Source organism: Hemitrygon akajei, chromosome 7 (assembly GCF_048418815.1).
Source record: "Hemitrygon akajei chromosome 7, sHemAka1.3, whole genome shotgun sequence".
In the NCBI taxonomy this organism is placed as follows: domain Eukaryota; kingdom Metazoa; phylum Chordata; class Chondrichthyes; order Myliobatiformes; family Dasyatidae; genus Hemitrygon; species Hemitrygon akajei.
The window spans coordinates 161812546-161826087 of record NC_133130.1 but is presented as its reverse complement, the minus strand read 5'-3'; the positions used below and the strand labels follow the sequence as shown (position 1 = coordinate 161826087).

Genomic DNA, 13542 nt, shown 5'->3' with positions numbered 1-13542 from the left:
CCAGGCACAGACTTTCCCTCATTGCATTGTTTGAAAGTTCAGGAGGGTTTTCTCAAGCAGTATATATATCTCCATCAACTCCATATTCTAAAATAAAATCAGAAACAATTATATTGCTGCTTATTTCACTGTTATTTGTAAGATCTTATGCTTAAGTTGGCTGCTACATCTCCATGCGCTAATAGTGACTGCATATCAAAAAACATTTTATTATTCGTAATAATAATTTGGACTTTGAGCTGGTGGGAAATTGCGATGCAAAACTGTTATATTCCTCCATGTACCTGGGCTGTAAAACATACCTGAATGGATAGGGGGCTGAACTTTGCTGAAGGGAGTTGACTGTGCAGTGATCAATGCCGGTGTAAAGGATGACTGTCTTGCAACCGGGGAATGCTTGAATGATGCCTCCTCTGGTTCTTCAGTCTGAATAACTGATTTTTCTGGATGTGGCAGTGCAGATATGGTTTGATTTGAATCCTCCAACTCCTCATAACATTTTGGGGATAGAAATGCAGACCTGGACAAATTAGCTATAGGAGAGAATATATTTAAATTAGATAATTTACATGTTGTCTATGAAACAAAGAGCAGAGAGCTTTCTTTAAAAAACAACAAACAGCAGACACTGATTTTAAAATTGTCTTCAGTGTTTACAGCATTCTGCATTAGCATTAACTTGAGTTTCCTGCTGTACGCATTAAGGTGGTAAGAGCTATTTATAGTATTATTAAGAACTTTCCACTGACCTTTCACTGGGTTTCTAACTCCTCTCAGTCACGCAAGTATAAACTGCGGTCGTCGTTAAAAGCAAACAACTACTCCATATCAAAGGGGACCAGGAGGGTTTAAGTGCACAAGGTGATTTGATCTACATTTGAAATATATTAATGACCATAGCGTAGAGGTTAGCGCAATTGCATTACCACGCCAGTGATCACTGATTAGAGTTCAATTCCTGCCACTGTCTATAAGGAATTCTCCCCGTGACTACGTGCATTTCATCCAGGTGCTCCAGTTTCCTCCCTCATTCCAAAAGACTTTGGTTAGGGTTAGTAAGTTGTGGGCAGGTTATATTGGTGCTGGAAGCATGGCAAACCTTGCAGGCTGCCCCCAGCACAATCCTCGGACTGTGTCGGTTGTTGACACAAAAACAATGCATTTCACTGTATGTTTTGATAAACATATGACAAATAAAGGTAATCTTTATCTTTAATTAAATTTTTATTATAAGTCCTGAAAGTGCAATTATATACAGTGATCACTGCAGGTGGATTTGAGTGGGTGGTTTACAAGGGTTTAGATATTAGATCACATTAGATGCATCAATTCCCCAAACATCCAGGAGATCTGCCCATACTTATCCTTACAATTATGTCTCACTGAAGTGAAAATTCACAAGCAAACACAATCATCTCTGCCAGAACAAAGCTCTTAAGTCATGGAAAATGCCAGTTTTGAAAAATAGTTATAACTTCCTGGCTGACGTCAGTACAGATATTATCAGGAGTTACCCACAAGCTATACTGACCACTACATTGGCCAATCAGGCTGAAATGAATATAATTCTACTCTAAAACAATTAACATTTGTCCCACTAGCTCCTCTTCAACCTCATTGTGAATTTTCCAGAATATGGGCATTACCTGGTGCAGTAGATCGTACAGGAGGAGTCTGTCTTTTTGAAAGGAAACTCCGTAGCTGAGATTGCTTCATTGGAGATACTTTGCCTGAAAATGAGGGGGAAAGGCATAAAAGGCACTGCACATAATCAGGAGGTGTAAGTCAACCCAGAGGTATTGATTCAGTTCTCAGAATTACACAACCTAGCCTTTGAGATCAAGTTGACAATGAAAGAGCTTCTTCCCAAAACACTGCATTCCTGAGATTTTAAGTTCTTTACAATCCACTTCCAGCACCCTCTGAAGGCAGCGTACACTCGATAGCAATTACCAATATTTTAAACGTGCATTTCCTTGGCTTTTTTTGCTCATCTTAAACCTGAAGCATGTTTTCTCATTCTTTCTATCATTCTGAACACCTCTAATCATTCTCTCTTACCCATTTCTCCAGAAAAGAAATTCCTCATCGCTTTACCATTCTTGTAAATACCCTCTGCAGCCACCCCACGGTCCAGGTATTTTTACTTCCACGTGCCTTATCCATAACGAGGAACAATTCATGATCCGATCAGTGAAACAAAGTTACGGATTTTATATTCCTTTATCTCTATTGATAAAGGAAATAAATTCCACATACTTTTCTTTGGGTTATAATAAAAAGCTTAGAGCACTGTCTTTAAACCTCAAGAAAATGGTCGGACCAATGGGTGGTAGCATCTAAACAGGTTATCTTTTTTTTCTTGATGACATGTTTAACATTTATTTGTCTCCTTATATCATCTAGAGTTAACCAGTTTAAATAAAAAGCTGCATTGAAATGCTGAATTGTCTGTATTCTCCATGGATCTGGGAGTGGCTATTGATAATTTCAGTATTTGTTTTTATTGCTGTTTTTGAAACCTATTCCATGTGCAACATGGTCCTTATATCTAAACAGTTTATAAGCACTTCACTGGCCGTCAAGTGCAAAACCCTAAGCAGCTGCAGGGAAGTTTTTAAACACAGGCTAAGTTCATTTGGCTTCATGATGTTGCTATTTGCTAGGTAGGCATTCTCCATCAATGTTCTGCTTCTGAACACATCCCTCATTCTTCAAACATTGATTCTCTTTAGATTCTCCCCCTTAACCTCACCCTATTCCTCAACGTTCAGCTATAATGATTCAGCTTTAAAGATCAGCAATTTTATCTCCAGCAGCCTGCTCCCCAGCTTTGCTCTTCAAATCCAAACTCATCAATCATATTTCTTGGTCAGCATCTTTCTCTCCCATCTTTCCATAGTTGAAGCAACTTTTTTGGTCAAACTGTAAAGATTAATTGAAATTTCTACAAGTTTAGTTGCTACTTTCTGAGGCACTGGACACCAAAGGATATTCAGTGAAGTTCCATTGAATCAACATCTGTCTTGATAAGTACAGAGATTCATTTTCCTGTTGTTAACACAACTTAATGATTAGTCATTTTTGTTATGTGATCCAAAATGCCAAAGCAGAGTCATATTTCATCTGATGAACATTACCCTCACTGAAATACGAATCTAGCTTTTATGCCTGAATCTCTGGATTGAGGCTGGAACCTTCTGAAGCTTCTGAGAGTGGCCATAATTATATCTGATCCGACTAAATAAAGTTGAAATTTCAAAGTTTAAATCGGAAAAGGGAGAGATTAAAGGCAGACAAGAAGCGAAGAAAAAATGTACACAGTTTCCATTCGATTCCATGTGCAACATGGCCCTTATAGCTAAACAGTTTATAAGTATTTCACTGGTTGTCAAATGCAAAACCCTAATGACTTAAGGGTATAGCAAAAGCAAATTTCTTTCTTTGCACCACAACACCTGTCCGTGCACAAGTATTGTGATCTGCAGCAGGCGTACAGGTCAAGTGTGTCCACCTAACTCTTCCCAACATCTCCCTCAGCTTTGCCCATTCTTTGCAGAGAAGAGCATTACACGATACCAGCAAAGATCAGCTTAATCAGCTTGCAGATCCCAAGATCATCTAAAATGGGTGTTAATTATAAAGTCAGATCTTTAAAGATCTTGCCTATGATATGAAAGCAGGTACAGTGTTAGTGATGTTGTACAAATAAATACTTAAAAGTTCTCTTCAAATATATAATAACCATCGCCACAAATAAATCAGGAAAAACGCACTATTTACCAGGGCTACTTGGAGTCAGCTTTGGTGCAGAATCCAAAGTATTTTTCATCAGAACATTGCGAAGCATCTCCAGTTCTGTATTCCAGCTGAAGGAAAAGAGCACGATGAATGTATATTAGATGGGACGCAAATTTATTAATGATTCCTATTTTGATTAGGAAGACAAATTTGCAAATGCTTTCGAGCCTGCAGGACACAGTGACTCAAGTAGTATTGCCTGCACAAATATTTTCTGGACATAACCAGTTTTTTTATCCATCCCAGGACTGCCAAAGAGCATTTACAATATTCTTCAAGGTCCATTGTGATAGAGAAATCTCAGATCTCTAAAATTTAATACCATATTAAATACATTAACTCAGGAGCCAAACTTCATCCAGCCATCAATATCCATGCAATGCAATTCTGCAACAACAGGAACTGTGCCAAATTTACCAATACTTACCCTGAGTCAGCAACCCATCTACAAAAATAACCTGAAGAGCATCACCTCGTTCCAATCAGGTTTATAAGCTGGAAAACATAAATATCTTGACAACTGCTGTCAAGGATAATAAAATCTACACTTTTAAACACACTGCACTGCTGAAACTGAGAGGTTGATGGGTCAAATAATATTGCTGATTAAGAAAAATAACTTCCATTTATCAGCTCAAGGTTAGGAGAAATCATCCTTCCTCAATGCTCCACTAATCAATTGCTAAGAAAGTTTTAGAACTCTTTCAGTAGGCATACCACTTGCAGATGGAAATTCAAAAACCATACATAGAAAAACAAAACTCCAGACAAGCCCTAAACATCCACTCAAGTGCCAAAAAGGAAGTGTTCAGCATATTGTGTAAAACAAAATCCAGAAACTATCACGGCAGGTTAACTTCTTTTAGGAGGGCATGCATTGTGAAGGTTGATTTATAAATGAGTTTCTACAACTTTTATTATCTATTATACAAATACAAAAAAAAGGCAGAAAATGCAGATGCTGGAAATCCGACAGAAAAGCAATAAATGCTATAAACACCGAACAGGTCTGGTAGCATCTGTAAAAAGAAAACCCGAGTTAAAGCTTCAGGTCAAATACTCCTTAGCAATATGTTTTTCATAAAGGCCTTTAAGCTGAGATATTAACTCTCATTTCTCTTTCCACAGATATTGCCTGACCTACTCTTTCCAGCAGTTTCTGATTTTATTTTTGGTTTATAAAATGATCTCAATGCTTTACAGCTCAAGATACTCTAAAAAGTGTAATGGTAGGGAAAACTTAATTTCAATTGTGTCTACTAAAGTCTCATAAACAGGAACAAGATAATGACCAGAGTTTCCATTTCACTAAAGTTGAAGATAACTATAACGCACATCACTGGAAAGAACTCTCCTTCCCTTCTTCTAAACAGGATTATATGATTTTTGGGAAATCCTAAGCAGACAGACAGATTTTCTAACATCTCATCGCTGATGGTGTAAACACAACCTCAGGATTTCATTAGACTAGCCCAATGTATGCAGTCTGGAGTGGAGCTGGAACTTCCATCTCTCACAATCAGAAATGACCGCACAATTGTCCAAGTCACAAGTGATAAATTAATGCAACGCAGAGAATCTTATTCTTAACAAGAACATATGAAAACATACCACTGGTCACTCAGACATTTGTCATTGGGCACACACCACTTGGAGGTCTGATTATATAAGCGGAGATTCTGCAGGCTGTTTATCAGCTCATTTATCTTCTTATCCTGCTGGTTAATAACCTCATGATGACTTGCTAATGCATTAAACAGTACTTCCCTCTCTGGTAGAAGCAAGTGCCTGGAAGGAAAGAGTCCAAGTTTAGACAACAGTAAAGTAGAACACACAGAAGCTGATGTACGAAGAAGAAAATTGGCAAACTTTGTATAATGAGACCACACACAGTAATGTGCATAGTTCTGATTTCATATTTTCAAAAGGATGGCAAGGCACTGAGAAGGTTTAACACAGGCTTTCAGCCTGGGACCCCAGAACTCAAGAGACCAGACATCTTTGTACTCAAGGTGTTATAATGCTTAGCTTTCAATTACACAAACATTTCCTCCAGTGACAGTGCTCTACTTCTTTGGTTAACTAACTTGCTCCTAGAATTAGAGCACAAGTCACTGGCACCATTAAAATTTGGATGGGGGACATCAACAGTAGCAACAAAAAAAAGCTGTCAGTAACTGCCTTGAAGAGGATTTATGCAAAGATGTGTTGTGACATTATGACATCTCCCCTTCTCCAATCTTCTTACCATACTAGTAGCCAATAGCAAGGAGGTGGCTTTTCCAATCATGAAGCACAAAATGCCACACAAATGGGAAATAAAAAACTTAAAAAGCCAAATAGCAGGATCTTGCTAAGAGTGTCTGGTTCTCTCCTGATTTGAGGATAGTTGTATTCATATAACTATTTACCTCAGTACATGACACATTGCCTTGACACCTAACCAGCAGTTACAATATGTACTTACTGTTTTAGGACAGGAAATGCAGTTGGCAATTCGTGCTCAAACACCAACGGGATGATTAAGTAATCATTCTCCTCACATCCCACCCCCAATAAAATAAGTCTTCTTGTCCTGATTGTTACTTTCACCAAAGGAAGCAGGCAGGTCCCTAATTTTGAAATCATGTAAAAAAAAAAGGTTGTATCTTCAACAGTGCCGAATATTAAAATCTCTGGAGTGCAGATTTGAAAACTGCCTGACACTGAACCATGGCCAAAAATGATTATGAAACTGTAACATTAAACCCCCTTACTTGTGTTTCTTGTTCTTTTCCTGGTATTTCTCCCATTCCAAATCCAGCATATTATTAACGCTTTGTACTGCAAACTTCACATATTGATGCAGAGAGCGTATTTCCTACAAATCAGAAGGGTTATCAAGATTATTTTAATATTTTTCTCCGATCATACTCATAGAGCAAGAAAAGTGCTTGGTAAGTATAAAAGAGCTAACAGCTAAACTGCTTTCACTTATCACTGGATTCCCTTTCCTGTGCAAATGTCCTCCATAACAAGTCTGGGCTACTTTACTTTTGCATTCTGACTGGACGCAGAAAGATTCCTCTGAAGTTCAATGGAAAAGGAACATTTATGTACCAATATATTGAATTTATGGTCTGAAGTCAACCTAAATATTTACTCATTGCTTGTCTCGTCTTTTGTATTCTGTACAACACTGAGATTACACTTTGTCAATAATATAAAGACTTTGATGAGAGAAGCAAAGGTTTACTTTTATGGGAACAAAATGTAATTATTAATGGTACATTACTGAATTGCTAATCCAAAGGAGCCTCACTGGCCAGAGTCTGCACACTCAGACCCCACTACAACTGCTCCCATAATCTGAGTTTACCTGAAAACAAACTAGAAATTAAAAAGAATGGTATCTGCCATCCTTTTCCCAATATACCTCAGAAAACACTAGGGCCCTACACCTATGAAGTCCTTAACTGTTCTGCCAAGACATTCAATTTCACCAAACCTGCTAGATTAACTCAATAACACAGCCACCCACTACCTCCTTCACACGACAACTACGCACAGGTAATATAAAAGCCACTCTTTCAGCAACAAGCACCTTCTAAGATATTTTTTTTAAACTTCAAAGTCTGCAGAAGAGTGGTTCAAGTACAGTATGCAAAATTTGACTTTGGATTTCTAAGGCTGAGCATTTTGCATGTTTAAAATTCAAAGGAATGGAGAGCCTCATATTGTGCAAGATGCTAGAGACCAGGTAAGCAGTGAGGCAAATCAATGAAAAAGTCTCCAACCATTTGGAGTGAGGCTCCACTTCAGAATGTTTACAGTATAGAAGTCAGCAAGTCAACATGCCATGCCCATTCTAGCTCTATGTAATAGCAAATCAGCTAACCCCACACCTCTGCCCTTCTCCCAGGAGCTCTCAATTTTCTTTTGCTTTCAAGTATTCAGTCAACTCCTTCAATTGAATCTGCTCCCATTTCTATGGCATGGTGACCTGGGTTCAGTCATTACCAACAGTCCTTCATGTAGAATTTGCACAGTAACCACAAGGGTTTCCGCTAGGTTCTCCCAGTTCCTCCCATATCTCAAAGATGTGCGAGATAGTAGGTAAGCTGGCCAGTGTAAATTACCCCTACTGTGGAGGTGAGTGACAGAATTAAAGGAAGGTGCGATGGCAGGTGAGGAGATGACAGAAATGTAAGAAGAATGAAATGGACCACTGTAGGATTAGGCTAATTGGCTGAGATGGTCAGTGCAGAATCACCAAGCCAAAGGGTCTGTTTCCATGCTGTATGACCCCATACCATAACCTTTACCATCTCTGCTAGTGCTATCCAGACACTGTCGCTTTCCTCATATCACATTGGGTTCCTTTTCCAGTCATCTTCAGGCTATGTCCAGAAGTTCTTGAACCATCTTCCTCTCTTTTCTCCTCTCTAATATCTTCATAATTTTAAATACTACCATTAAAATCCCTTGCAATCTTCTCTGTTTCAATTAGAACAATTCCAGCTGCTTCACTCTGAAGTTCCTCTGTCTTGGAGTCTTTTAGCAAATATTTTCTGCATTTACACCTTCATATCTTTTCTAAAGTTGGAGGGAGTCAGATGAACACAATATTCCTGTAAAAGTCCATCACAACTTGCTTGATCTTATATTCCAGACAGTCCAGGATGTAGCATGATCTTTCAATGTGTTTCATCACCTGCCATTTTCAACAATTTATGCATGCACCATACCCTCAGATCTCTGTTCTTTTGCCCCTTTTACAATAGAGCATTTAAATATTATATTACCTTTTCTCAGTCATCCATCATCTGGCACTAATCTGTACTTTCCACCAGTCTCCTTGAAGTGCATCACTATCCTTCACATGGTTCAATATACCACTAAGTTTTATAGCTTTGGCAATTTGGCCCTTAGCCCCTTCACAATTAGATTCAAATCACTAACATACATTAAGAATAACATAATGGAAAAATTGTAGAGTTTTTGTTTTTTTCCATCTTAGAGATTTAATTCACAAACTCATCTTGGCAAGATGCAGTTAAGGAACAATTCCTTATGACTGTATTAAACCGTCAAGGCTGGGTCAAATGTGGAACCAAGAAAATGTCAGTCCATGAGACTGTACCATAACTTACAAATGGGAAAGGGCATGATTAACAGGAGATGGTGCCTTTTAACACCAGAACTAGATACCAGTTCCAAACCTTAATTCAGGTGCAGCCAGAGTAGTAGCCACCATCTACAAATTATGATTAGCTTTACTTAGTGATCAATTAAGCCTCAGTACAGGTTCTGAAGGATTTTTGACTGCTTAATCCACAAAGGAAATATATGTTCCTCATTGTAGGTCAGACCTTCACTCTAATTGCTTTAGAAACTTATCAACTAAATTACCTCAAAAACTACGTGTGATATATGCACAATCCAGGACTACAAGCCACCACAGATGATGCTTTCATGACACTGGGGAGAAGTAATTATCCAGCAAAATAAAAGACTAGCCAAACTATCACATCTTCCTAACATTTAAACTTACGAAGAAATACTTTTCTGGGTGTAGATATTCCCAGCAAAGGCACCTTGTCAAAGTGAGCAATTTCTCCATTTTATATACATATTCAGTTCCCTTCCAGCTTATAAAATAAATTCTATTACCAAGTTGAAACTTGATGAGAAACCATGGGATTTGCCTTGATGCCCTAACTGAATGATATAATTGGCCAATGTTAGCAACATCAAACAGTGACATACATTAAGTTGAGTTACACTCTTTGGATCAAGTGGCTTTCGGCGAAGAAGCTGAAGGTAATTCTTGTCCATGCTTCGCTGGTTCTGTGCAGTTGCATCTTCCACAGCAGCAAACCCTTCCAGCATCTCAGTTTTCAGGGTGCCCATATCTCCATGCAAGGACTATTGAAATGGAGGTGGTGGAAAAAGAGGTAGAACAAAATAAATTCAAATTCATCAACAACAACAAAAAATCACATCCAATCAAGAAAATTACTCTGAGAAAAAATAATTCTCCGGCAAAATGATGGACAAGCCAGAGAATTATATCTTCTTAACATTTAAACCTTCTAAGGAATACTTTCTGGGCTTAGATTTTCCTAGCAAAGGCACCAGGTCAATGATGATGTTATGCTGATAAGAGACATTGATAGTGTAAGCAGGCAGCACCTTTTCCAAAGGCAGAAATGGCTAATACGAGAGGGTAGCACATAGTTGCGTGGCTACAGACATGTGAACGTTAACAGAATGCAGCAGAGCCCAGTCTTCAACTGTCACTCAGTCAGGACCTTCACCTGGGAAGCCAGCCTGATAACACGCAACCGCAGCTCAACGTTAAGAGGAAAAACACAAGATGAAGCTCGTAGCCTGGAATATTAGGATCTTGTGGCCTGACAGAAAAGCAGCAGACCTGAACGCCACTGGGCTAACAAACCTTAGGAATGCAGATTGTTTGACACTGATATCTCTGCACTGAGCAGATGGCCATTTTCAAAGGTCAAGATGGCCAGTGTACTTTATTATGGAGGGGCATACCAGAGGGGGAATGCTGGCTTCATGGAATGAGCATTGCCTGGTTAAGCAATGCATCTGCTAGATTATATCATCTTAACAAATGGCCAAAAAGATGTCTGCATCACTCACAGCATGACAGGTTCTAAGACTGTTAGACTGACCACCACTTGATCTGCTCTATTAGCTCCATTCACATGGCCCCAAAATATCACTATCAGCTGAAGTGTGACCACAAGAAGATAAATGATGCAGTTCGCAAAGCTGGTTCTTCTCACACAGTGCCTCAGAAACAACCTGCTAACTCCCAGCCTTCAGGAGCCACAAAGCATTTGAGGCTTGTGAGCTGTCTTGAAGCCTGTCATTATTGGAAACTGTGGTGAAACTAACAGCTTCTGTAATTAAAAAAAACTATCAGGACTGAACCTGCAAGTCTCAAACAAGGGACATAATCACAGAATTATAGGTAGGAATATCTAAACTGAACTCAGTGGTGAATTTGCGAAATTCTCTAGTTCAAGTTTATTGTCATCTGACAATCTATATAACCAAACGAAACAACATTCCCCCAGACCATGGTGCACCCACATTACATATATCATACACAACACATAAAACAAAATATTACCACAAATGTTAATAAAATACAATTCAAACTGCACATAGTACGCAGCACAGGTAAACAGCAAAGTAAACAGCTCACTGTCCAAGTGACAAGACTTTGGTGGTGGCAGGGCATTTATTAATCTCACAGCCTGAGGGAAGAAGCTGTTACCCAATCCTAGTTCTGATGCCCCCATGCCTCCTTCCTGGCGGTAGTAGGTCAGAGATTGTGAGATGTGTGGTAGGGATCCTCAACAATGCTTCAGGTCCTACATATACAATGCTACTGGTAAATGTCACAAAGGGTGGGAAGGGAAACACTGCTGATCCTCTGTAGGGTCTTGCAGTCTGATGCCTTGCAGCTTCTGCACCACACAATCATGCAGTCAGACAGGACACACTCAATGGTGCTCCTGCAGAAAGCTGTTAGAACGGAGGGGGGAAAGAGCCTTGCATGCCTCAATCTCCTCAGGAAGTGTAGATGCTGCTGTGCCTTCTTGACTAATGAAGCCGTGTTGTTGGTCCAGGTTAGATCGTCTGTTATGTGCACACCAAACAACTTTGTGCTCTTCACTTTCTCCACGGCAGAGCGATTACTGTGCAGTGGAGAATGGCTGGCCTGCACCTTCATGAAGTTTGACTTGTTCACGTTGAGACTCAGGCTGTTGTTCTCGTAACATTTGGCAAGCCTCTACACCTCCTCAATATACGCTGATTCATCATCGTTGCTGATGAGGCAGACCACTGTTGTATCACCAGCGAACTTGAAGATGAAGTTTGAGCTGGATCTGGCAGTGCAGTCATGAGTCAGCAGCGGGCTGAGTTAACACAGCCCTGCGGGCACCAGTGCTCAATGTGATGGAGCTTGAGATGTTGCTGCCAACATGGACTGACTGGAATCTTTCTGCTAAGAAGTCCAAGATCCAGTTACAGAGAGGGGTGTTGAGGACAGTTTACCCACCAGTCTCTGATCGATGATCATGTTAAATGACAAACAACAACCCCAGACTGTTCTGAAAGTTATTTTTGAAAGATGAGATAATTCAGGACTATAGGAAACCAGCACAGGACAGGAGTTGAGGTCACCCTAGATCAGTCATTATCATATTGAATGGTTGGGAAGACCTATAAGACTAGTGGTCTACCTCTTCTTTTGAGAATGACCAAGAGATGAAGGAGCTAATTAACAACATATTCAAGGTGTTTCTAGACTGGTAGCATTGCCTTTCCTCAATGGAAAAGGATCAGCTTTACAGACAACTGAATGCAGAATTCAAGTGGAAAAAACTGGAACCAGATCAGATGGAGAAATCATAGGTCTATTGTTATTGGGAAAATGGTTGACCAGTTGCTTTAAGAACAGAAAATTCAGGAGACAAATACATGGATAGGGAAGGTTTAGAGGGCTCTGTGTCAAAAGAAAGCAGATGGGACTAGCTTGCTTGGCAATACAGGCAGCTTCATTAGATTGGGCCGGAGGGCCTGTTTCCATGATTCTGTAACTGATTCTACAGCCTCTTAAAAATTGTGAATAGTTCAAAGATGTTAAAATTATATTCTGCTGCAACAGAGATATTTCATGCTATCAGAAAAAGCATCAGCCAGAACTGAGTCGTAAACACGATTAAGGTCTTGGGTTGGGGGGGATGGGAACATTTAAGGGTCACACAAGGACCAGATCGGGAGTATGATGTTGATCAGGAGCAAACTTGCTGACTGATGAAGATCAACAGTAAGTAAGAATCAAAGTTCAGTGAGGGACAAAGGTAAGTGTCCCATGCCCAATTATCACATTTCCTAGTAATGCCTGAAAGGACATTGTACTTTTGGACCAGAGTATATAATGTCAGATGAGTGGCTGATGACTCTGGGTCTGTACTCAATGGAGTTCAAAGGACGATGGTGGATCTCATTGAAACCTGCCAAATAGTGAAAGGATTAGATTGAGTGAACGTGGAGACGATGTTTCCATCAGGGTTTGAGAGCACAGTTTCCAAAAAACGGAAGGTTCCTTTAAAAATGAGATGAGATTCTGCCAAATGGTGGTGAATCTGTGGAGCTTGTTGCCACAAAAGACTATGGAGGCCTCATCAGTGGGAGTATTTATGGCAGAGATTCATAGGTAAAGTGGTTAAAGGCTAGGGGGAGAAGACTGGAGAATAGGTTTGAAAATAAAATCAGCTATGACTGAATAGTGGAGCAGAGTGAAAGGGCAGAATGGCATAACTCTGCTCCTATATGTTATGGTGTTATGGACAGGAGGGGAGTGACTTAATTAAATGCACAAGTGTGTATTGGAAGAGTGACACACAGTGCCTAGCGAAACCTAGAGTGATGTGAAATAGTCTATAAACGGTCAGTGTTAAAGCAACACCATTTTTAAGAGGAATGTTCTAGTTGTGGTACAATGCAAAACAAGGAACCATTCAAAATCTAATCGGAAAATAAGGAGAAATTGCTCAAACTGGTGGAATGTGAAACTTACAACTCATAGAAAATGGTTGAGGCAACAGTTGCAGCATTTCTTAAAATTACACCAGCAAGGAGGGAAAAGGGAACAGAAAGACTGACTCACATATCAAGTTAAAACATATGGAACGGAGAGGAGGCTCATATGGAATA

General features: G+C 39.6%; 1 protein-coding gene across 2 annotated transcripts in view; it reads right to left on the bottom strand.

Annotated features, from left to right (window-relative positions):
- nup214 (nucleoporin 214) overlaps nucleotides 1–13542 on the bottom strand; it is a 103267-nt gene that overhangs the window by 52947 nt on the left and 36778 nt on the right. For both annotated transcript variants that reach the window (XM_073052406.1, XM_073052407.1), the window contains exons 17-22: nucleotides 9550–9708; nucleotides 6558–6661; nucleotides 5413–5589; nucleotides 3784–3869; nucleotides 1647–1730; nucleotides 303–533 (exon numbers count right to left, since the gene is read on the bottom strand). In XM_073052406.1, coding sequence (XP_072908507.1) covers nucleotides 303–533; nucleotides 1647–1730; nucleotides 3784–3869; nucleotides 5413–5589; nucleotides 6558–6661; nucleotides 9550–9708 — 841 coding nt within the window. The remainder of the gene's footprint in view (nucleotides 1–302; nucleotides 534–1646; nucleotides 1731–3783; nucleotides 3870–5412; nucleotides 5590–6557; nucleotides 6662–9549; nucleotides 9709–13542) is intronic.